The sequence below is a fragment of the Dasypus novemcinctus genome, chromosome 24 (assembly GCF_030445035.2).
Source record: "Dasypus novemcinctus isolate mDasNov1 chromosome 24, mDasNov1.1.hap2, whole genome shotgun sequence".
NCBI classification, from domain to species: domain Eukaryota; kingdom Metazoa; phylum Chordata; class Mammalia; order Cingulata; family Dasypodidae; genus Dasypus; species Dasypus novemcinctus.
The window spans coordinates 37640753-37666733 of record NC_080696.1 but is presented as its reverse complement, the minus strand read 5'-3'; the positions used below and the strand labels follow the sequence as shown (position 1 = coordinate 37666733).

Genomic DNA, 25981 nt, shown 5'->3' with positions numbered 1-25981 from the left:
ATATTTTCTCGGAATATTTATTTTTAATTTTTCCTTAGTTTTTTTCAACACTTGCCTGTCTCTAGCTGGATGCCATGAGGATTTTTCAGAGAGATTTTGTCTGTGCATAAGAGAGCTGAGTATTGGGCCTGTGAGGCCAGTCATAATGTTGGCTGTGCTGGTGCAGTTGAGGGAGACCAAAAGAGGACGCAGAGAACCTGGGACTGCTGACCTGAGGGCCCCTTCCCTCCTGGAGAGTCTCTTTCCTAAAGTCTTTCTGTTTTAAAGTATTTTAGAAAGTTGGGATTGCCAGCAAGTACTTCTACATTGCTAGCACAGCATCTCCTTTGCCCAGGCTTTAACTTTCCTGTTAGCAGCTGCCATCTCTCGCGCAGCCCTGCTGGCTGGATTCCCACTCAGGGAGTGGGTCTGTGTTCCCACTTGTCTCTTTTGCTGTCTCTGGGTGAACTCCCTGTTGCCTTCTAACAGCCTTCTTTTTGGATCTCACACCCTCCAGGCCCAAGGCAGCCAAACTCCAGAACCCTTAACTAGTGGGGCCACCTTCCTTCTACCACTGCTTGCAGCTGTCCTCACTAAGCCCTTGTTTGCCAAGCCAGTCCCCTTCTCTCCGATAAAATCACCATAGTTTATATTTGTCCTTTTAATTAAACAACCCCAACTATGAATGGCAGCATAAATCATACTGATGATAATTCTCACCACTTTAACTATTTAAGGACTCTGCCTGCTATGAGAGAAACAGAGATGATCAAAGAGAATTTGTTCAGGTTTTCTAATTAAACCTTTACCTAAAAACCTATGCAAGAATTCTGGGGTTACCTATATTCCTGTGATGATCTCTAGGTTTTCTTTTGAACTGAAAGATACTAAATCCTGAAGTACCTAAGACATGCAAAAACATATAAAGAATAATATAATACATTCTCGTAAGCCAGTTTTCAGCTGCCAAAATTAAAACATTGTGTTACAGCTCTTTGGAGTTTGTCTAGTAGGTCTTCTAGCTTTAGCAGGAAGACCTATAAAAAACAAACACACACATTATACACATCTCCTTATTCCCCTCCCTCTAGTAATCAGTGTTCTGAATTTAGTGTTTATCATTCCCACAGATGGCCTTATACTTTCATACATTTGTATGTATCCCTAAATAACACATAGTATTATTTTGCATGCTTTTCTCTTTATGTATATGGTACAATGCAATATATATTCTATTGTGATCTGCTTCTTTCATTATTAAGTCTTTAATCTCACATGGAGAGTTAGGTGCTTGTTTCCTTGGCCTCTCTGAAATATTGTTTTCTAATATGTTGCAACATTGATTTTATACTGTTTAAATTAAGATTCTCTGACCATTAAATCATCAGGGTGAGCTATTTTGGTTCAGAGCCTTCTTCCATTTATATTCTTACCCATGTTTGCTTATGGGGTTGCTCAACCTTTTTTCATTATGAAACACACCCATGGACTTGTTGGGACACACTAGGGGAAGGCAAGAGCTTTCCACCCCCATCTCACTCCCTTTGCCACACCCAGCCCTTCTCCTGTTCTTTTCATTATGTCCTCCCCTCCCCACACCTTGGAAGTCAAAAACTTGAAACAGGACAGTGAGGAAGATAACTTGGGATACCATGACATTCAGGGGGTCCTTCCACTTTAAATGAAAATATTTTGCTTCACTGATGGAACTTTGGAGTCCTTAGGTCTCTGAAGGATAACTTCAAAATGTCTAAGAATTTTTTTGCCACTCAGTCATTTATTAAGTCTTTCAACAGGTATTTATTGATTGCCCACCATGACAGGCAGTGGGAATACATAGTGAGCAAACAGACATGACCCCTGCCCTCATGGAACTCATAGTGTAGTGAAGGAGACAGACATTAGTCAAATAATCACATAAATAAACAAAAAAATTATAACTGTGAATAATGCCATGAAAGAACATGTATAATGGGATTTTACCTAGTCAGGGAGGTTAAATATGCCTTCCTGAGGAAATGACGATTTAATTGAGATCTAAACACTGTGTAGGAGTTATTAACTACAGGAAGAGAAGAGAATGTTCCAGGTCAAATGCAAAGGCCTGGAAACTGGACGGGTATGGCATGTTCATGATGTTGGACCCAAGTGGTGGGGGGTGGGGGAGCGGGAGCAGGTATGAGATTTGCCTGGAGAGGTAGAGCCATACAGGCTGCGTGGGCCATTGAAAGGACTTTTGTCTTCATCCTAAAAACAAATGGGAAGTAATTTGTTTTATGCGTTTCATCATTTTTTTCCAGTTTAAAAAGCAGAAACTCCTTCTAGAACTGGACCAGTATGCCCCAGATGTGGCCGAACTCATTCGAACCCCTTTGGAAATGCGGTACATTCCTCTGAAAGTGGCCCTCTTGTAAGTATTCCTTGACAAAACAGGGCTCAGTGCCAACGAATGCGAGAAAAATCTGACGAGATTTTCCCATGTTGTTTGTTGTATTTTTGAAGATTTGCAGTCTTAGTCATCAAGTATTTGCTGTAGTTTTGTGCACAACTGGGGTTCTGGCCAGCAAGAGACAGAGCCATTCTGTCTCTGTTGGGACAAAAACAGGGACATGCACAATCAAACCCTTCACTAATGTTTTTGACTTGATGCTGATCTGGGCTCCAACCTACTTGTAACCAGTGTTTCTTTAAAAAAAAAAAGTCTTTGGGTGTAATATATGGATTGAATGAAATTCTGGTCTTTATGTGGCTGTTGTTTTAAGTACCTCATATGTTTTATGTAGAATTTAGTCCTCCTTTTGTAGTTCAGGAAACTGAAGTAAAGTACCAAATTTAGAACCATCCCAGCCGGGTGATCAGTGGGAAAGGGAAGAACTTATTGAGGCTTTATGAAAGAATTCTCTAGGGGCACCTAGTGCTGCTCGTAGGTTTTAGTCTTTCAGGTTATTCCCATTTATTTTATTCAGTCAACTAATAGTAATATATACTAGTTTCTAGGGATACATAGTAAACAAGACGGACAAGTTTCCTCATGGAAAAACATGACCTTAGAATTTCAGAATTAGAAGGGGCCGTATGAGGACAGTCTATTCAACCCTTTTCCTTGTGTGTCAATCTCCTGTTCAGTAATCCAGATGGGTAACTGTGCTGCATCTTCTTGAACATCACCTGCTTTTTCCTCCCATCAAAAAATTGGGGGGGTGGGGAGGTGTCAGTTCATATCCATGTATTTCATAAATTGGTAGGAACTACCTAACAGAACCAGAGGTTTAGCAGCATTATGAATCCCTTATGGACTCATAAGTCTCCTGGGGGTAGTTTTATAATAACAACAGCTGTTTCTTTAACAATTATGTAACAAGCCTTGTTGTTGGGGGGGGAAAAACAATTTCCAGGCCTTTGGCTTTAGCACTGCTAATCTTACAGCCCTGGGAGGTATTGGATTTAAGGTCTTTATTTGTGGATAATAATTATAATCTCTCTCTGAGACATTGGCATGTTCCTTTCTATCTGATAATTAGAATTATGTAACTAGTCTCCCTTTTCACTTTGTCTGCCAGGAAACTCAGAGCCAGATTTGAAGCTGATTATTACAGTGCTATGGAAGACCCATTTGGTCTTCTTTCCGTGGCCTTTCCTTTCTCCTTTTATTTATGTTTTCCCTGGTCTTGATTCTTTATGTTTTTATTTTTCTGTTATTATCTGTTTTCATTTTAGTTGCCTCAAATCCTTTATGAAAGCAGGATAGAAATAAAGAAAAATAATTACCCATCATGAGTATATAAGATTTCCCTACTCACAAGCATTTCCAATTCATTTCACAGTCCATTCTTCCCACCTCAGGAAAAGACTAGGCATTTTGGTTTATTTTCCTCCCAGTGGAGGGTCAGGATGCTGTGAAGTTCAATAGCAACTGACTTGTGAAATTCAGCAGATTGTTATTCTTTTCCTTGGAGTCTGACTCAAGGGATACTGCTTGACCACCAAGAGGGCTAAATCTAAGCTGCTTCTCTGACCTTTTGGATTGGTGTAGCCTGTGTTAGAGCTTACGAACCTGGTTGAGAAAAAAAGTACCTTCCTAGATTTTCAGGGACAGCTGTAGCCATTCCTAAGGTATATGGCTCTGTGGCAATTGGTAGAATTTTATCAATTTTGAAATCAATTTTGAAATCAATTTTTGAAGTAGTAGTAGAAAGAACAGGTTTTAGGGCCAGAAAAACCTGTATTTATTACAAGTTCCTTACCCACTGAGTCTCAGTTTCCTCATCTGCAAAATAGGAATGTTATTGCTAGTTTACAGGATTTCTGTGATGATTAAATGTGATGGTTTTACACAAACCACTTAGCACAGAATAGGCAATCAGTGTTCAGTGCCTTTTTAGTCATTGACCCCAACCCCCACTCTATTCTCATTTACTTGGGAGGACTCATTTCTAAAGAGGTTGCCTTTTTTTGAGTATGCTTTTAGTAAATCTCTTGAATTTCCTGGCTCTCGTGGCCAGGACTTCCTGGTCCTGTGACCAGGATCACTAATGTCAAATATGTGTGTTCTTCCCTAGCTATCTCTTAAATCCCTACACGGTCTTGTCTTGTGTTGCCAAGTCTACCTGCGCCATCAACAACACCCTCATTGCTTTCTTCATTTTGACCACGATAAAAGGTAAGGCCCTGAAGGAGAGTACAAAACTCAGTCCCTGATTTGTGCAGGGTTTTTGTAACACTTACATAGTGTGGCTTTTTTAAAAACAATATAACACTTTACAACTCTTTTATAATTACAGAAGTAATACAAGATTAATATAGAAAATTTGGAAATTTAGAGATGCCAGGAGAAAAAAAAATTTTTAAACCTCCTGAAATTCTACCACTCAAAGAGTCTCTGTTAACACAGTTTAAAAAAAAACAAAAAAAGTGATAAAAGGCTTGTTATGAGAATAGCAGTCCTCTTCGCTCTTCCCACTACCAGTTCAACTTTGAAGCAACTACTTTCTGACTCTTAGTGGTATTTACTTCCATATTTATAAATAAGTCCTTACATTGCTATTTCATGAACTATAAATTTTCAACTTTATGAGTTCCAATTATGGGAGATAAATATTTAGTTTTTTTGTTCCAATGTCCCCACTTTCCTAAAGGAGTTATAACACAGTTTTGATTAAATCAGTAATCAGTACCTATATTTTAGGACTAGGTATGTAATATTCACTGCTGGACAAAATAATAACTGATTACTTTTCCCTTCCTTGTACAGCCTTTTATTTTTTTCCTGAAGTTAACAGTTGTTTGTTTTTACTTTTTGTTTGTTTGTTTAGTTTTTTAAACAAAATACCAATCACTTGTTTTTCTCCCCAGTGCTCCACTAGATCTGGTTTTTCCAATACTTAAACACATCAAGTAGTGTGTCAGTTCCATTATTTTTCTGGAGACCTCCCACACACATCCTCCTTCCTGCTCCAATCTGTCCTAGATGTTCTGTGGACCTGGTACAAAGCTGTCATATTGGGTCTTCCCTTTTTAATTCTCCTGTGTTGTGTCCCATCTTTCCTGGATTCCCTCTCTTCTTTATTGTTTTTCTCCTCAGTTTTGCTGAAGTGCTTCCTCTAGTAGCTTTTTAAGAAATGGTATATAAGAGATTATGTATTTTGAATCACCGCATATCTGAAAAATATCTTTGTTTTACTTTAACACCAAATTAGTAGTTGGGCCAGGAAAAACTTTTCCTCCAGAATTTTAGAACAGTTTAGAACATTGCTTCACTATCTTTTTTTTTTTTTTTTAATTATTTATTTATTTTTAAAAATTACATTCAAAAAATATGAGGTCCCATTCAACCCCACCGCCCCCACCCCCCACTCCCCCCACAGCAACACTCTCTCCCATCATCATGACACATCCATTGCACCTGGTAAGTACATCTCTGAGTATCACTGCACCCCTAGTCAATGGTCCATGTCATAGCCCACACTCTCCCACGTTCCATCCAGTGGGCCCTGGGGGGATCTACAATGTCCCGTAATTGTCCATGAAGTACCACCCAGGAAATCTCCTCATCCCGAAAACGCCTCCATATCTCATCTCTTCCTCCCATTCCCCAAACCCAGCAGCCACTATGGCTACCCTTCCCACACCCATTCCACATTTTCTCTGTGGACATTGGATTGGTTGTGTCCATTGCACATCTATGTCAGGTGGGGGCTTAGATTCCACATGGATACTGGATGCACTCCTCCTGCTTTCAGTTGTAGACACTCTAGGCTCCATGGTGTGGTGGTTGACCTTCTTCAACTTGATGTTAGCTGAGTGGGGTAAGTCCAATAAATCAAAGTGTAGGAGCTGAAGTCTGTTGAGGCTCTGGGCTTGGGTGTCATATTATCAGTCCAGAGATTCAAATCCCCTAAATATATCTAAAACCCCAGCACCAACTACAATTCCATTAAAGTAGCATGCAAGTCTTGTGAAAAGAGATCCCCTCTGAGTCCAATTCCATCACGCAGAAACACCAGCTCCAGAGAAGGGCCATCTGCCATGGCAGTGAACCCCATCGGCCATGATCATAGAACCCGTGGGTCTCTTTATTCCTCAAAAGAACCAATACCTGGGGTTGTATCTACTTATCTGTCTCTCAGACTCTGCTCATTTGTGTATAAGGGCATTCCTTCTGACAGCCTCCAGACTCTTTTTTAGAGACTCATAGCCTTATATTCTCATTTCTCCTTTCCATTTCCCCCTTACATTAGGTCAAACAGCTTTTTGAAGTCATGTTATTATATGTAGACAGGGATATTCTGCTGATCCGTGTTGAACCTTTAATTCAAGGTCCTTTTCTAGTTTCATCTTCAGCTGATATGTGGTAGTGATCCCTCAGTGCCAAGGAGGCTCATCCCCGGGTATCTTGTCCCACGCTGGGGGGACTGCACTGCATTTACATGCTGAGTTTGGCTGTGAGAGTGGCCACATTTGAGTAACATGAAGGCTGTCAGGAGGAAACTGCCAGGCACAGTGCTACTCTAGGCCTTATTCTTATTGGAGGTGTATAGGCTCAAAAGCATAGCCATAAGTATCAGGAGCCCACTGTTGGGCCCTCTTTCCTTCCTGGTTCTTGCCGTTGCACCTGGGGAACTGCTGCTGCTCCCCCAGGGTCCACGACAGTGACCCCCCGGCCAGGGGCCCAGTACCCCCCCAGCTATTGTTTTTAATTGTTTCCACTATGAGTATATCTAGACATTACTATATACCCTGGGCATATGCCCTGTATAACTCCCTGTCAACCATATATATCCTGTCAATAACCTCCTATATCACTATTCCTCCACTGCCATTGTTGAACCACTCTGTAATCCAAAACTTCCTGTAAAGTCAATCCCAGCATAATGTCAGCTTCACAAGAGTCTTAGATCACCGAAATTCATATATACAATATACAGTACTTCCCCAGATTCACCATAAAACCTTTTCCCTTCCACAGCGATAATCTCTTAACTTGTTCATATCATATTTCCTGAAACTGATGTACAGATTCCGAGACAATAGCTTTCAAACAAGATGACATCTGTGCTTACTGTGTGGTCCATACTTTAGGTTGTATAGTTTTCTAAATTTTTTAGTTATCCTATGTTTTGCCTTATGGTTTACATTATTAGTCTGTCATCCCCTATATGTTTTTGGAGTAATATTACATGTTTTATATTCATCTTCGTGTATTCTCACAAAACTCCTCTCTTGCCCCCATATTTACCTTGTTTCCATCCATTCCACATCCATTTTCCCCTCCCCTTCGGGCCCACAACGCCAGCCAATCTCCCTTTCCCGAGGAGCCATGTCCAGAGATACTTGCAGCAATATTCAGGGCCTGACATTCTTAACTGCCCTAATACCCTGGGAGCCATCCTTTCTCACTAGAGATACAGTTCTCTCTATTTGATGGCATTAGTCCTCCCCAGGATGTGGGTCCACCCCAACTCTCACTTCTTGGGTCTCTTCCCAATGGTACAACCCACCTTGGCAAAATGAGCCTTCAGCTATTCGCCCAGAGTCCGTCCCGCATCAGCCCATACCCCTTGAGCATCCTAAACAGGTAACCCTCCTACTTATACTTTGATACGATTTTCTCAACATTTTGTTCTCAACTAACACCTGACACTCTCCCATGTTCGTATGTTGCCCCTCCCTCCCCCCGATTTTTGAACAATATTACCCCTCTGCCCATCCCCAGCCCCCCTCAAACCCACAAAGCCCCACCCGAAGGTAACCCCTTGCCCCCATTTTGTCCCTTCTTTGTGCTCATACTTACCGCCAGCTCATCACAGATTCCACCCCTCCAGACGTTAACTCACATCCTTCCTCCACCCCCCGATTTCCTGTAAGCCTCTTTTCCGGTGTCTAGCTCTCTGAGGCAGTTTGCTTATTTCATATCATTGAGGTCATGTAGTATTTGTCCTTCAATGCCTGGGTTGCTTCACTCAACATAAGATTTATCTTTTTTTTTTAAAGATTTATTTACTTTATTTATTTATCTATTTTTATTTATGCTCCCCCTCCCCCATCTCATCTGTCTGCTCATTGTTTGCTCTCCAGGAGGCACAAGAAACCAAACCCAGGACCTCCCACATGGGAGGCGAATGCCCAGTGACCAAGCCACATCCACTCCCCATGGGCTGTGACATCTGCTGGCTTATGGCATCTGCTCATTTAGGCATCTGCTCATTGCAGCGGGTGCAGCATCATGTGTGCGTCTAGCTCATTGCCACAGGGTGCGAACATCTGCTCATCTTCTTTAGGAGGCACTGGGACCCGAACCCAGGACTGGTTCAGTGGTGGGCGGGTACCCATCTGGTTGAGCCACATCCACTTCCCTTCACTGTCTTCCAAAATCCTGGTTGCTATTGAGCAGTTTGATGACACTGTATGTACATGATCTTTCCAAAAGCTTTTAGGATCTTCTTTTTATCCTCTGTGATTTGAAATTTCATGATACTATGCCTTGATGTGGGTCTTTTTTCATTCATTATGCTGGGTACTTGATCGACCCCTTCAATCTGGAGACTTGTGTTCTTTAGTTCCAGAAAGTATAGTTTTCAAATTCTCTCCTCTCTTTTCTCTCTCCTCCTCTTTTGGAATTCTGTTGGATGTTGGAATTTCTTCGTTGGTCTAATTTGCATTATTTTATTTTCTATTGATTTTTCCATCTCTTTGATTTACTTTCTCTTACTTTTTCTGAGATATTTCCTTGTTTTTATTTTCCAAATCTTCTCTTGAATTATTCATTTTATCATAATTTTTAGTTCTTTCTTAATCTCTATTTCTCTGAAGCATCCTATTTTTATTTTACCACCCCAGTATCCTCTGTCTTTCTGGATATATATATATATATTTGTTTTGTTTTGTTTTGTTTTGTTTTGTTTTGTTTTCCTTTTCTTTTCTCTACTCCCTTTCTGTTCCAAGCAGAGTCTCTGTATCTTCCTGGTCTCTCTCCCTGTCTTTTTTTTTTTTTTTCCTTCTTTTTCTTTTTCCTCTTGGTTTTGGGCTCTTCTTTCATATTGGAGACTTTCATGTATGGTGGTACTATTTATATTATGAGTGAGGTTCTAACATAGTGACTGCAGACTCTACACAGGCAGAGCTTGTTGATGGATCATCCTCAGTGTAAGAAGATGAGGCAGTGGGCTGGCCTTTTTTGTTGGAGATGCTTCTAAATGTCATCTTCTGTAGGCTTTATTTTCCTCCGAAATGATTCCATTTTTCTAGAGAGGAATCCTCCAGTATCCTGCCTGGGGGTGGCAGGGCTGAGATTGGAGTGGGGTAGGGGGGTGGATGTGACTGGTTGCTGAAGTTTTGAGAGTAGGAACAGGGAAGGAGGTTGAATTCAGGATATAGACTTTCATATAATCTTACTACTTTTCAGCGCACACCTCACCTCAGCCTGTCACTGTGCTTGCTGTATCCTAAACCTGTGCCTCTTTAATTTTCTTCAGAACTGGATTTTGATCCTCTGGGGAGGGGGTCGTAGGCAGGGGGATAGTGTGGGTAGGGGTAGTGACCTGGATGCACATAGTTTAGGATGGGACCTGTGGTTTTGACTGGTCTATATACAAACTTTGAGCTTGATTTTTGTCTCTTAACCCCACCTTCCATAGTACCTGATGGCTCAGGTACTGAATTTCTCTCAGAAGTTCTGTGGGGTGAGTTGTCCTGGTTTTTATTGGTATTCCACTGTGCAAGCCATTGAACTGTAATTTCTTCCACATTGCTAAATCATCATATATTGCTCTTGCATCTACTTTATGTTTTCCACTATTATGTTAAAAATTAATTTTGTTGCAATCTCCTTTCCTGTTCTTTGGCGTTAAATACAAATTTTATTCCTTTACTGTTATTTTAGTGAAGGTTTCGAAGGGAGAGATGATAAACACTTGTGCTCAATCATTCTACCATTTAAAACTGGAAGTCCCTCCATTAGCATTTGGGATATATAGTTCCAGATTTTTTTCCTACTTTTTTCCCAGACTTTTAAATATTGTATCAGTTAACTATTGCCACAAAAATATTATTTTAAAAACCACTCCAAAACTTGGTGGCTTAAAACAATAAGCATTTACTTAGCTCATATGTGTGTGAGTCAGCTAGAGGTCAGCTGATCCAGGTTGGTGTTGGCTAGGTGGTTTGCTGCACTCAGTGGGCTCATTCACGTGTAATGGCTGTTGGAATTGGTTAATCTAGGCTGCTTTCTGCTTCACATGTCCATCATCCTCGTCCTGGACCGGGAAGCTAACTTAGGCATGTTCTTCTCATGGCAATGGCAGAGGCACAATAGTAAGCAAGCCCAGTTGGATATGCACTTTTAACATTTCTGATTGTATCACATGTACTAAAATCTCATTAATCAAAACATAACATGGCCAAGACCAGAAATGGGGGTTTTCATCCTGTTCACAGTGGGAGGGAATCGCAGTTACGTGGTGTATTAGTCAGCCAAGGGAGTGCTGATGCAAGGTACCAGAAATCTGTTGGTTTTTTAAAAAGGTATTTATTTGGGGTAAAAGCTTACAGGTACAAGGCCCTAAAGAGTCCAGCTCAAGGTTGCTTTCTCACCAAAGACGATTTCTGGTCTCTGTGAGGGTTCAGCGTCCTCTCTTTCAGCTACAGGCTAGCCTAGGGCTTGTTTCTTTTAGGACCTTCTCAGCTGCTCAGCTGCTCTGTTGTCTTCAGCTGCAGACTATCAGGCAAATTGCTTATCTCTCCCCAGGGCCCCAGGATGAAACATGACAGCGCTCTCTCTCTTCCTGTGTGTCTTCTTGAGTCAGTGCCTGTTTATATCAGCCCACCAAGGGGGATGGGGACTCAATTTGAGTCACAACCTACTGACATGTCAAATCAAAGCCCTAATCTTAGCAGGCAATTTAAGCAGGTAATGCGTTCAAAGGATATCATACCCAGAGGAATAGATAAGTTTACAAACTAATCTCTCTTTTTGGGATTCGTAAATATTCTCAAACTGCCATACATGGCAAAGGGCTTGGGGAACACAGGGAGGAGTGGAGAATTGGGACCAATAATATGGTCTGCCACATATATCAATAAATATATCATCTATTGTGTTTAAATGGCTGTATACTATTCCATTGTATAGATGGATTTTTAGAAATTCCTCAGCCAACATTCAGATGATTTTCCAGTTTTCAGCTACTATAAATAATACTGCAATCAGCTTTCTTTTTTTTTAAGATTTTAAAAATTTGTTTATTTTTTATTTATTTCTCTCCCCTTCCTCTCCCCGCCCCAGTTGTCTGTTCTCTGTGTCCATTTTGCTGTGTGTTCTTTTTGGTCCACTTCTGTTGTTGTCAGCGGCACAGGAATCTGTGTTTCTTTTGGTTGCGTCATCTTGTTGTGTCAGCTCTCCGTGTGTGTGGCACCATTCCTGGGCAGGCTGCACTTTATTTCGCATTGGGTGGCTCTCCTTATGGGGCGCACTCCTTGTGCATGAGGCTCCCCTACACGGGGACACCCCTGCGTGGCACCGTACTCCTTGCGCACATTAGCACTGCGCATGGGCCAGCTCCACACGGGTCAAGGAGGGCCAGGGTTTGAACCGCGGACCTCCCATGTGGTAGACAGACACCCTATCCACTGGGCCAAGTCCGCTTCCCTCAGCTTTCTAATATAAGTAATAGTCACACCCATGCTCAGTTACTTTCTTTTTTTTTTTTTTTTAAGATTTATTTATTTTTATTTTCTCTCCCCTTCCCCCTCCCCTGCCCCGGTTGTCTGTGTCTATTTGCTGCATCTTCTTCTTTGTCTGCTTCTGTTGTTGTCAGCAGCATGGGAATCTGTGTTTCTTTTTGTTTTGTCATCTTGCTGCATCAGTTCTCCGTGTGTGTGACACCATTCCTAGGCAGGCTGCACTTTCTTTCACGCTGGGTGGCTCTCTTTATGGGGTGCACTCCTTACGCGTGGGACTCCCCTACGCAGGGGACACCCCTGCGTGGCACGGCACCCCTTGTGCACATCAGCACTGCACATGGGCCGGCTCCACACGGGTCAAGAAGGCCTGGGGTTTGAACCGCGGACCTCCCATGTGTTAGACGGATGCCCTAACCACTGGGCCAAGTCTGCTTCCCCTCAGTTACTTTCTTAACATAAAGTCCTAGAAGTAGAATTATTGTGCCGTTGGGTGTGTGCCCTCTTTAGGATTTCTGAGATGTACTACTAAATTGTTTTCAGGAGAAGTTTTACCCATTTATCCCCTCATAAGAAGTATATGAGAGTCCTTGTTCCCTACATTGTTGCAAAATAGTTTGCATGCTCAGGAAATAGATTCAAAATTTGTTCATAGATCCTTTTACTTATTTTACTCACAGTTTACTTACCTTTTCTAGAGTGGCACATGAGAATATTAGATTTTCATAGAACATTGTTTATCTTAGAGTAGTGAAGTGTGGTCTTTCTTTAGGCTTTTGGTTTAACTTATCAGGTTACTTAAAATTACTTAGATATTTCATGGCCTGTTGGTCATATTCTAAAGATTGTGGTCATTTTGTCAGAAACAACTCTGAAATAATGAAGACTCTTTGCTGCTATTCCTATTTCCAGAGTGTCAGACTCAAATAGGCTGTCATTTATCAAGATGCTTGGTGTTTTTTAAAATAAAAATATATGCTGTAGCCTGGCAGAAGGGATGGGGTCCCAACCTTTGGAAATGTCACCTTTAAAATAGCCAAGTGCAAAGACAGACAAAAGACAGGCCAACTGACAATGTATGCTATGGAAATCTCACACAAAAAATGTGAATTATGCCCTTTAAGAAAATCTTATTCGTGACCCTTTAAATCAGTGGAAAGGTTTCCTTTATGTAAATATGTTAAGTGTATCTCTTTTGTACCCACATTTTCTTAGGTTCCATAGAGAGAAATAATTTTATTATATCACTCCAGATTTCTAATGAATTCACAGACATTTCTGTAATGTTACACTAACTGTTTTGTTTTAATTTTATCACTTATTTCATAGGAATCATGTTCAGCATTAGTCACATGTGTCTTTTTTTTAAGTTAAATTTTTTTTTTTTAATTTAGAGGTGTTCAGGTGCTTAGTAAGAATAAAAGAAATTCAAACACATAAAATAAAAAGTAGGGAAACGGACTTTGGCCCAGTGGTTAGGGCGTCCGTCTACCACATGGGAGGCCTGCGGTTCAAGCCCCGGGCCTCCTTGACCCGTGTGGAGCTGGCCCATGTGCAGTGCTGATGCGCGCAAGGAGTGCCATGCCACACAGGGGTGTCCCCCGCGTAGGGGAGCCCCATGCGCAAGGAGTGCACCCATAAGGAGAGCCGCCCAGAGCGAAGGAGGGAGCAGCCTGCCAAGGAATGGCGCCGCCCACACTTCCCGTGCCGCTGACGACAGCAGAAGCGGACAAAGAAACAAGACGCAGCAAAAAGACACAGAAGACAGACAACCGGGGGAGGGGAGGGGAATTAAATAAAAATAAATCTTAAAAAAAAAAAAAATAAAATAAAAAGTAAAAGTCTGTCATCACCCCCCAATTCCATTCCTCATCTGTGTTTGTCATGCCTAGTTAGTATGCCATAGTCAGCATAGCCCCTGACCTTTTCCAGACATTTAAGTTGTTTCCCACCTTGAATTGAGACCATCACAAACAGCATTTCTAATCTATTAAAATATTTAAAGAGTTCTGTTTTAGCTAGGTCTCTGAACTACGCTTAACTCTTTGAGTATTTCAGTAATTCCTACTAACAGTATATACAGTAAAGTTAGTTCTATTACAAACAGTCGTAAACCATATTTCTACATTTCACATTTGTACTACATGATTAGATATTTAATAAAGTTAGTGAAGGAAGAATTCACTCTATTTAGAAAAGGAAACAGTTTAGACAATTCACAAGAGTAAAGCTATAAATATGAAAAATTCAACTCCATAGATAACTAATTAAGAAAAGCAAATTGAAATAACAAAAAGTACCATTTTTTGCCTTTCAAATTGGCAAGATTTTAAAAGCTAATTCTCAGTGCTGGCAAAGCACTGGTGGCACTTTCCCATATGGCAAGTTGGCCTTATAAATTGGTACAACTCTCTTGGGAAACAGTCGGCAGTAGTTGTACCTTTGATTTATTAATTCTACTTTTGAGAACCTATTCTAAAGTAATACAGAAATACAAAGATTTATGGTGTAAAGTCATTAATTATGGGATTATTTATAATAACTGGAAAATATTTCAAAATAGAGGGAAGGATAAACCATATTTAGTAAATGTGGTAGTAAAATATGGTTTATCCATTAGTAGATATGATATACATGATGTTTAAAAATAATTGTGGGAAGCAGACTTGGCCCAATGGATAGGGCGTCCGCCTACCACATGGGAGGTCCGCAGTTCAAACCCTGGGCCTCCTTGGCCCGTGTGGAGCTGGCCCACACACAGTCCTGATGCGCACAAGGAGTGCCATGCCACGTAGGTGTGTCCCCCGCGTAGGGGAGCCCCACACGCAAGGAGTGCGCCCCATAAGGAGAGCCGCCCAGCGCAGAAGAAAGTACAGCCTGCCCAAGAATGGCGCCGCACACACGGAGAGCTGACACAACAAGATGACGCAACAAAAAGAAACACAGATTCCTGGTGTCGCTGATAAGGATAGAAGCCATCACAGAAGAACACAGCGAGCAGACAATTGGGGAGGGGAGAGAGATAAATAAATAAATCTTTAAAAAATAAAAATAAAAAAAAATAATTGTAACTGAAGTGCAAATTGTTAATGAAGTAAAAATACATTTTTAAAGCAGAATATAAAATTGTATATTTTAATAAAATGTGATCTCAACAATTTTAAAACAACAGTGAAAATAGAAAATAAATATCCCAAAAAAGTAATTCTTTTCTCTGTATAGTAAATTCATGGGTGATTTTTTATTTCCTTTTAATATCTGTTTTTTTCCCAAAATTTCTTCAATGAGCACATAATAAAAAAATTAATGAACTTGATTGATAAGGGAGGGACAGTGGAAGTTAACTTGACAATTTCCTAGACTTCCATGGAGCTGTGCCCACAGAAGGGAGCAGCCCCATTTGCTCTGTACTCTTTGACTCCTACTTGTTCTTCCTTGGCTTTCTTTGTGGCAGCCACAGGGTTGCCTGGGACACACGGAAAGACTCAGTCCAGGACAAAGCCTAGGCCATTGTATTGTGATGTCCTTGTTGGAGGTTTTGGTCAGGAAAGACAAGTCTGTCTCTGGGCAGGGTTAATGTTAGCTTAGTGGATCAGGTCAGTTTTTGCTTTGAAGGTTGCTATTTTGATCAAGGGGTATTCTGCCTTTTAGTAAGCTAATTAAAAATTCTTATTCCTGTGAAGCAGTCTTCATGAGGCTTTAAGTAAAGGGGGTGGGTGGGAATAAAAAACAACAGATGTTATATAGATATTCCTGCTTGTTCGTTGTTGGTGTTTGTCAATAATGAGATGTCCCAGATTAGCAATTCTCAATGTATGTCACCCAAGGACCCTTCCAATTCACTCTCCTTATTCCACCAAAAGCAGCAGTGTGACAAGACCTGCTTTCCAAAGAGAAAGAAGGACTGATACTATTAGAAGGCAGCCAAGAGTGTTTAAGAGCCCAGGCTTTGATGTCAGAAGACCTACTAGCTAATCCCAGCTTCACCATTTCTTGGCTGCACCACCTTAGGCAAGTCACTGAACTGTTCTGAGCCTCAGTTTCTTTATCTATAACATGAGGATTGAAAGAGTGCCTCATGGAATGAATGTAAAGAATAAATGGGGGAGCGGACTTTGCCCAGTGGTTAGGGCATCCGTCTACCACATGGGAGGTCCACGGTTCAAACACCGGGCCTCCTTGACCCGTGTGGAGCTGGCCCATGCACAGTGCTAATGCGCGCAAGGAGTGCCATGCAATGCAAGGGTGTCCCCTGCATAGGAGAGCCCCACGCGCAAGGGGTGCGCCCCGTAAGGAGAGCTGCCCAGCGCGAAAGAAAGTGCAGCCTGCCCAGGAATGGCACCGCACACATGGAGAGCTGACATAACAAGATGATGCAACAAAAAGAAACACAGATTCCCATGCCGCTGACAACAACAGAAGCGGACAAAGAAGAACATGCAGCAAATGGACACAGAGAAGACAACTGGGGGTGGGGGGGGAGAGGGAAGGAGAGAGAATAAAAAAAAAAAGAAGAAATGAGATGATGCATGTAAGCACTTAGCATGGTGTGGGGCATGTACTAAATACTCAATAAATGTTAGAGCTGGTTGTTGTTATTAACAATTTCTTCCTTTTTTTAAAGATCCCTCTGGATTAATAAGATCTCCTTGAGCCTTCTGGGGAGTTCTGGGAGAAGATTAGAATAAAAGGTTCTCCTTCCTGGCGCCATGGCGTTCCTGAAGGAACAAAGGCAGAATGATGATCTTTTTTTTTTTTTTTTTTAAAGATTTATTTATTTATTTAATTTCCCCCCCTCCCCTGGTTGTCTGTTCTCTGTGTCTATTTGCTGCGTCTTGTTTCTTTGTCCGCTTCTGTTGTCGTCAGCGGCACGGGAAGTGTGGGCGGCGCCATTCCTGGGCAGGCTGCACTTTCTTTTCACGCTGGGCAGCTTTCCTCACGGGCGCACTCCTTGCGCGTGGGGCTCCCGCACGCGGGGGACACCCTTGTGTGGCACGGCACTCCTTGCGCGCATCAGCACTGCGCATGGCCAGCTCCACACGGGTCAAGGAGGCCCGGGGTTTGAACCGCGGACCTCCCATATGGTAGACGGACGCCCTAACCACTGGGCCAAAGTCCGTTTCCCAGAATGATGATCTTGAGGGCTGATGATCCTATCACTTCCATTTGGTATTCCTCTAGGACATAGCTCTGCCCGTGGAGAGAGACACAGAGAACTCAAAGACCCAAGGGAGAAGCAGGGACTAGGGTTTTGCTTATTCCAGTTATCTGCTATGTGGCCTAGGCAAGTCACACAGCCTCAAGAGGCTGATCACAGAGACATAGCTGTCACACGGAATTATTGGAGGAATAAATAAGAAATATGAAGTGCTTAGCATTACTTCTTCAGCAAAACCCATTCAATAGCTACTGTGCATATTGTGATTTTTCTGATGCAGCCATAGATTGAGATCAAAAGGAAAGTATAATGATGCAGTTAAAGAGTATAGACTCTGGAGTCAGACTAGTTTTGACCCTGGGCAGATACTTAACTTTTCTGTCCTTCAGTTTCCTTATCTGTAAAAGGGGACAGTAATAGTGCCCACTTTATGGAGTTATTGAAAGGACTAAATGACTTATTACATATGTAAAATGCTTACATCAGTGGCTGGAACAGTTTGTACTCTAAATTATTATCATTATCATCACCAGTGATATGGATGGACCTCTCTGGAAGAGGCTGCCCTGATAAAAGAGCACAGTAGGCAAGGAATGTGGTACATAAAAGATACTTCCCCCAGCCTTACCACCTCCTCCCTGGCAATCTCGCCTGTTGCATCAGGCCCTGCTGCAGCTGCCTCTTCTGGGTGTCTTGTGGAATCTGAGCTCTTTGACCGTATTCCAGTCTGACCCACTGCCTGTCGTGGTGCAGATCACTGTCTGTGACTCAGTCTCTGACTCTGCTCATTGCACGCAGTGTCCGTATCCTGAACCAGCCCTCATGGCCCAACCTCGTTGACATTCTTGCTCGATATTATAGCTGTGCCACCCACCCAGCCCCCGATCACTTTCAAGATGTAGTCACTGGAAGCAAAGCATTACCCCAGGTCTTACCAAGCCTTGTTTTGGCCCCTACAAATAGAGAGTAGGAAAACATTATTTAGAGCTAGATTAGGTAGGCACTGAAATTCCCTGAGACTTAAGCTATTGCACCTACATCTTTGACTGATGGACTTTAATGAACCTGTGATAAGGCCAAGGACTGGGCTTACACAGAAGGTCTAGTACCTGAGTATCTGGGCAATACTAGCAGACATATGGTAGATTATATCGTTTACTTTTTAAAATTCACAGTCCTCTTGGCACAGATCCTCCCATTTAGATTAGCAGGATACCCTAGCTCTTGCCATTTCAGGCATTATTACAGAGGCAGTCCTGTAGATAAATAAATATTTTCGGTCATCTGTGCAAGCCAAGCCCTTCATGATCTGCTCTTTGCTGGCTTGCTGATAATTTTTTTAGATTATAAGTTTTTATTGAAGTGTAAAACATATATACAGGAAAATACATAAATCATTAGTGTACAGTTCAATGAATTTTCACAAAATGGAAGCATAACCACCACCATGACTAAGGACAGTTTAGCAGTGGGAAAAACCTGAGAACAGACACAAAGGAATGAAAGGGCATAGTGTTTTCAGAAACTGGATACTGGTCCAGTGTAGCTGAAAGACTAGAGGTGAGAGGGGAAGCTGGGGAGGTAAAACTCAGATGGTGAAGGGTGTTGTTTGCTGCTGAGTTTGAACTTAAAGCAATAGGTGAAATGGCACCATCCAAAGTCATCCAAAGAGGCTTATCACCATCTAAACTGTTTAATGATTCCATAGCAGTCCATTTTATGTAGGGAATGGGGACATTATTAATGAAAATTAATTCACTTCAATTAAAAATAATAAACCCATGACCTGAAGATATTACATAAGGAGGGGATGTTGTAAAAAATACTGTTGGGAGGATAGGTTTCCAGCTCTGAATATCATAAGGAATAACTGTAGGCTTAATAAATAGGTAAGTTAAATAGGACATTGATAATGTTAACAGACTTGATCTCTTTATATATCATTGGGCTGAAGTTTTGTGAAATCTTCTTGGGTCTGGAAATTTTACAAGAAATATAGCTGTAGTGTCTCAGATTGCCTAAGGTAGATGGTTTTGACTTCCTCAGTTTCCTTGCATCGAAAATCAAGCTAAGAAGTTCTCACCCTGTGTGAGTTTGCCTCTTGAGTGACAAGAGGCATTTGGCAGGTGATTATTTGAGCAGTTATAGAAAATTTCATGGTGATAGGTACTCACTGAGTGTTGTCCTGATTGATAAGTCTGGATTATTCTATACATTTATTTCTTTTTACAGGCAGTGCCTTCCTCAGTGCTATTTTTCTTGCCTTAGCAACATACCAGTCTCTGTACCCACTCACCTTGTTTGTCCCTGGACTCCTCTATCTTCTCCAGGTAAGTACTTGCTGGTTAGAAGCCAGTACCTAAGAGACATTTAGTATGTGGCCTGGGCCCTGATGAAGGGAAGGAGGGACATGGATCAATAAAATCAACTTGCACCACTTGCTTATACTTGAGAAGATGAAGAAACAAACAAACTTGACTAACTTTAAACAAAGTGAACCTAATGATCATTAAGTTCTAATTACGCATGCCATTACAACTTATAAGTGCATTTCATTTTATGTATTTGTAATTGGGATCTACCAACCATCTTACATTCTCCTTTTCTCATGCAATATATATAAACCCCTCACTGAGCTCATTTAATTATCATTTCTTTATAATAACACTCACCTTATAAAGTTCTTTTAGGGATTAAATGTGGTAGTAGGTAGTAGGTGGCCCATAGTGGGTGATCAGTAAATATTAATTGAAGAATACAAATTGCTGACTCTTACTGAAAACTTACTACTTGCCAGACACTGTGCTAAGCTCTTTCTGTACAGACATCATCTCATGTCAACCTTATGAGAACTTTATGGGGTAGGTCATATTATTAACCACATTTTACTGATTAAGAAGGGTGGGATGTGAAGTCACCTGCTTAAGGTCACATGGACAGCAAGTGACAGTGCTCATGAAATCAGGCAGTCTGACTCAAGAGCCTGCTCTCCTAACCATCAGTCTTTTCTACTCAAATAAGAATAACATATCTCCTCAAGAATAAGTAATCATTTGCAGGTCCACATAGTCCAAATCTATTCTTAGAAGAGAAATGCTTCTTGAAAACATACAGAGGGGAGGGCCAGGATTCAAATCCAGAAACATCTGATTTAGGAGTTCTTGTTCTCAATCACAAAAACTTCTGCTAAAACTGTGTGTACCTCCATTTTATTGAAATAGGCATAGACTTGTCATTTTAAGTGATGTTTTAATAAATTTAATATTTACATAGTAAGCTTGGTCATTCTACTTGGGGCGTTTGAAATGTGTCCAACTTACCACCAATATAAATTATGTAGAAATTTGTTTTTCTTTAAGCGATTTCCTTAAGGTATATGTCTCCAGCTGAAACATTGTTTCCCAAAGGTGTGAGAAACTTTATAGTTCTCATTTTGCAGGACTAGATTGTTTACCAAAAAGCCTGAGCCAGTTAGCACTGCCACAATCAATATCTAAAGTGAAGTGAATTGCTTACTTCCCAGTCTGCCAGCACTGGCTTTTCAAATTTGATTTATGATTGCTAGTTTAATAGATGCATTACCATACTGTGAAGTTATTTTGCTTTGATTTTCATCACCACCATCCATTATCAAAACATTTCCATCATCCCAAATAGGAATCCTATACATTTTTTTCAAACAATTTTATTCACATACCACACAGTCCATCCAAAATATACAATTAGTGGCTCCCAGTGTAATCACAGAGTTGTGCATTCATTACTACAATCAGTTTTAGAATATTTTCATTACTCCAAAAAGAAAAATCCCTTAACCTTATACCAGTAGCTACTAATATTAAAAAAAAACCAAAAAACAAATGTTCCATGCTTCCTGATGAAAGAACACACCACTACCAAAGTCTTGCCAAAGAGATAAAACCTGAGATTGATTGAGCCTCTGGATGCTGCTACCAATTTGTGAGAAATACTGAAGACAAAGCATATAATTAGCAAAAGCCAGATTCTTGGAAGTTCTGTAAGTTCAATGCCCTGTGTTTTTCAACAGCTGAATTATATGGAAAAAGAGAGATGGAGGGGGAATCTGTAAGTCTTAAAAGAAGACTTTAAAAAATTATATCAGTTGTTTAAAAATGGGCAAAACTAAACTACAATGTGAAGGAAAATCAATATATGTGAAGAGCCATAAACAAATACACGGTGGTTGATTGCTATAAAAAGCCAGGAGGTGGTTACTTGACAGGGCACATGAAGGGACTTATGGGCCAGCTGAAAAGTTCTTTCTCTTGTCTTGGTGGTGTACAAGGATGCCATTTGTTTTATGTGGTTTTCTGTATTCATGTTTTATTTTACAATAAAGGGGTTAAAAAATTCTTATCAGAATGTTCAGGGCATCATTCTTCAAAACCTTCTTCTTTCATACTTTTTAAAAATTGTGCCAAAGTATACTATACTAATAACATACAACATACACACACATATATACATAAGATAAAATTTGCCATTTTTAATTGTGTAATTCAGTGGCATTAATTACATTTACAGTGTTGTGCTACCATAACCACCCTCCATTCTAAAACGTTTTCATCATTCATTATAGAAAACTCTTTATCCATTAAGTAGTTAACTCCCTAATCCCCCTTCCTCCAGTGCCTGGTAATCTCTGAGTTAGTTTGTCTCTATGAACGTGCTTATTCTATTTCATTTAAGTGGAATCATACTGTATTTATCCTTTTGTATCCGGCTTATTTCACTTAGCATAAGGTTTCCAAGGTTCAACCATTTGTAGCATGTACGTTTTAAATTTTTGGTAGCAAATTTTTGTCACTTCTACTTTGAGTGTCCTAAGTTTTATTTATTGATTTTTTTAAAACAATTTTATAGAAATATAATATCACCAATTTTTAAGTGTAAACTTCAAAGATGTTTAGAAAATTTACCAAGTTGTACAACCATCACCGTAATCTAGTTCTTGAGTTTTTATCATGAGTAGTTTTTGAGTTTTTTTACTATTCTGCATATATCAAGATAATAATAAGATTTGTCTTTAAACTCTTTGTGATACATATATTAATAGATTTTCTTATGTTAAACTAACCTTGAATTCTTGGAATAAACCCAAGCTTGTCATGATCTTATTCAGGCATTACTGAATATTAGATATTTTTTCATTTAGCATTTTTGTATTTGTGTTGGTAAGTGGTTTTGGTATGAAGCTTATAGTATTTGTTCTGAAAGAGTTCATTTAAGATTAGCATCATCTGCTGTTTTTTTTTTTAAGATTTATTTTTTTATTTATTTCTCTCCCCTTCCCCCCACCCCGCCCCGCTCCAGTTGTCTGCACTCTGTGTCCATTTGCTGTGTGTTCTTCTGTGTCTGCTTGTATTCTTGTCAGTGGCACTGGGAATCTGTGTCTCTTTTTGTTGTGTCATCTTGCTGCATCAGCTGTCCATGTGTGCGGTGCCACTCCTTGGCAGCCTGCACTCTTTTTTTGCACTGGGTGGCTCTCCTTACGGGGCGCACTCCTTGTGCGTGGGACCCCCCCCATGCGGGGGACACCCCTGTGTGGCACGGCACTCCTTGCTTGCTTCAGCACTGCACGTGGGCCAGCTCATCGCATGGGTCAGGAGGCCCTGGGTTTGAACCCTGGACCTCCCATGTGGTAGGTAGACACTCTATTCATTGAGCCAAATCCACTTCCATCATCTGCTTTTTGAATGTTGGTAGAAGTTGCCTGTAAAACTGTCAGGGTGTGCTCTCTTCTTTTGTGGGAAGATTTCTTATTACTGACTTAATTTATTTTATGTTTATAGGACCACTCATTTTTTTCTATTTCTTCTTGAATTCATTTTTTTTATTCCCCCCCATTGCGGCCTGCTTGCTGCTGCTCTCTGTGTCCATTTGCTGAACATTCTTCTGTGTCTGCTTGTCTCCTTTTGTTGTATCATATTGCTGCGACAGCTTTCTGCAGGCGCAGGCTGTCCACTCTCTGTGGGCATGGGCTGTCAGCTCTCCATGGGTGCGGGCTGTCAGCTCTCCGCAGGCGCAGGCCAGATTGCCTTCACAGGTAGGCCCCAGGATGCAAACCCAGGGCCTCCCATATGGTAGACAGGAGCCCAGTTGATTGAGCCACAGTCGCTTCCCTTGAATTCATTTTTTTTCCATTTTTTTATTTTGAAAAATTTCAAGCTTTCAGAAAAGTTGAAAGAGTAGTACAATATATATCTTTTACTTAGATTCTCCAGTTAACATTTTGCCACATTAACTATATCTGTATAGATAGAACCCTCCTTCCTTCCTTCTCCCTTTCTTCCTTTCCCTTCCCTTTTTTCCCTGTCCTTCCCCCTCTTTCTTGCAGACAACCACTCCTAAATACTCAGAAGGTAATTTTTAAGAACTAAGACATTCTTCTATATAACTACTATCCCATTAGTACACCCAAGAAGTTTAACCTTGATAGAGTATTATCTATTATATACCCTAAATTCAGAATTCTCCAATTTATAAATGACCTTTATAGTATTTTGGGGGAGAATATTTGCAACCCAATCAGGGATCATGTATTTCACTTAATTTGTATCTTCTTTGAATTCCACCTTTTACTTTGTTTTTGACTAATTGAATCATTAGTATATTGACTAATTGAATCATTTCTAATGATGTTACATTAAAAAATATAAGAGGTTCCCATATACCCCATACCCCACACAGTGAAATCTGTCCATTTCATCTGACATTTTAATCACACTGGCATAAAGTTGTTTATATATTTTTTAGGTAACAGGCTGGGAATTGAACCCTGGGCCTCACATGCAGGAAGCCAGTGCTCAACCACCAAGCCCCAGTGTCTCCCCCAGTTGGCTCCCTTGCTTGTTTGCTTGTTGTATTTTTTGTTTGTTTTTAGGAGGCACTGAGGACTGTACCCAGGACCTCAGATGTTGGAAGCAGGCACTCAGACTCTTGAGTCACATCCACTCCCATGTTGTTTATATTTTATCTCAACCCTGTTGCCTCCATAGTTAGTCTCCTTTTATATTCCTAATACAAAGTTATTTTCTCTTTTTTCTTGATCAGTCTCATCAGAGACCTATTTATTCTCTTTTATTTTTTTAAGGTTTTTATTTATTTATTTCCACCCCCCCTCCCCTGCTGTTTTTGCTGTCTGTGTTGTCTTCTCTTCTCATTTTCTCTCCTCTAGGATTCACCAGGATTTTGTCCTGAAGACCTCTGATGGGGAGAGAGGTTGCCTGTCAGTTGTGCCACCTCAGTTCCTGGTTTCTGCTGCGCTTCACCTTGACTCTCCCCTTCATCTCTCTTTTGATGTGTCATCATCTTGCTGCATGACTCATTTGCACAGGGCACTGGCTTACCACATGGGCATTTGCGCGGGCACTCTGAGGGCTCTGGCTCACCATGCAGGCCCTGACTTGCCATGCAGGCATGCTTTCTCTTCTTTTTCACCAGGAGGACCTAGGGAACAAACCCAGGTCTTCCCATATGGTAGACAGAAGCTCTATCACTTGAGCCACATTCGCTTCCCTCTCTTTTTTCTTGATCAGTCTTACCAGTGACCCGTCAATCTCATTAGTCATTTCAAAGAACAACCTTTTGGCTTTGTTAATTTCTCATATTGTAGCTTTTTTCCTATTTCAATAAGTTCTGCTCTTATCTTTATTATGTCCTTCCTTCTTTTGAGATTTGTTCTGTTTCTAATTTCTTAAGGTAGATGTTTAGCTCATTTATTTTCAGGCTTTCCTCTATACAAATATAAGTTCCTAAGGCTATATTTTTCTCTCAAAGCACTATTTTATCTACATTATCCAAATAGTGACATGAGGTATTTTTATAACTGTTAATTTATAATATTAAAATTTTCTCAGTATCTTTTTTGATTACTGCGTTATCTGAAAGTATTTAAAAATTTCCTAAGGTATTTTTGGGTTATCTTTTTTTTTTTTTTTTAAAGATTTATTTATTTATTTAATTCCCCCCCCCTCCCCCGGTTGTCTGTTCTTGGTGTCTCTTTGCTGCGTCTTGTTTCTTTGTCCGCTTCTGTTGTCGTCAGCGGCACGGGAAGTGTGGGCGGCGCCATTCCTGGGCAGGCTGCTCTTTCTTTTCACGCTGGGCGGCTTTCCTCACGGGCGCACTCCTTGCGCGTGGGGCTCCCCCACGCGGGGGACACCCTTGCGTGGCACGGCACTCCTTGCGCGCATCAGCGCTGCGCATGGCCAGCTCCACACGGGTCAAGGAGGCCCGGGGTTTGAACCGCGGACCTCCCATATGGTAGACGGACGCCCTAACCACTGGGCCAAAGTCCGTTTCCCCTGGGTTATCTTTTTATTAGTGATTTCTCTTTCATTGCATTATGGTCAGAGAATGGGGTCTGTATGATACAGCTTCTTTGAAGTGCATTGATATTGCTTTGTGGCCTGATTTATGGTATTTGGTAAGTTTTTACAAATGTCCTGTATATGGTGGAAATGAATGTATTCTCTAGCTATTAGGAGCACTATTCTGTATATTATGCCTTGGAGAACCTTATGAGATCAAGCTTATTAAGTATGCTATTCATATTTTCTACTTCCTTACTGATTTTTGTCTACTTGATCTATATCATTAGAAAACCATGTTAAACTCTCCCACTGATGATGAATTTGTCTATTTTTTGTT

The 25981-nt window shown here is 40.8% G+C and overlaps 1 protein-coding gene and 1 non-coding gene across 2 annotated transcripts in view; both read left to right on the top strand.

Moving 5' to 3' along the window:
- PIGU (phosphatidylinositol glycan anchor biosynthesis class U) overlaps positions 1–25981 on the top strand; it is an 88814-nt gene that overhangs the window by 40054 nt on the left and 22779 nt on the right. Inside the window, exons 5-7 of the mRNA XM_004454812.4 lie at positions 2280–2389; positions 4539–4639; positions 19544–19641. Of these exons, the coding sequence (XP_004454869.1) occupies positions 2280–2389; positions 4539–4639; positions 19544–19641 (309 nt within the window). The remainder of the gene's footprint in view (positions 1–2279; positions 2390–4538; positions 4640–19543; positions 19642–25981) is intronic.
- LOC111763275 (U7 small nuclear RNA) lies at positions 960–1020 on the top strand. The gene has a single exon (XR_002796168.1). It is a non-coding gene; the product is annotated as a U7 small nuclear RNA (small nuclear RNA).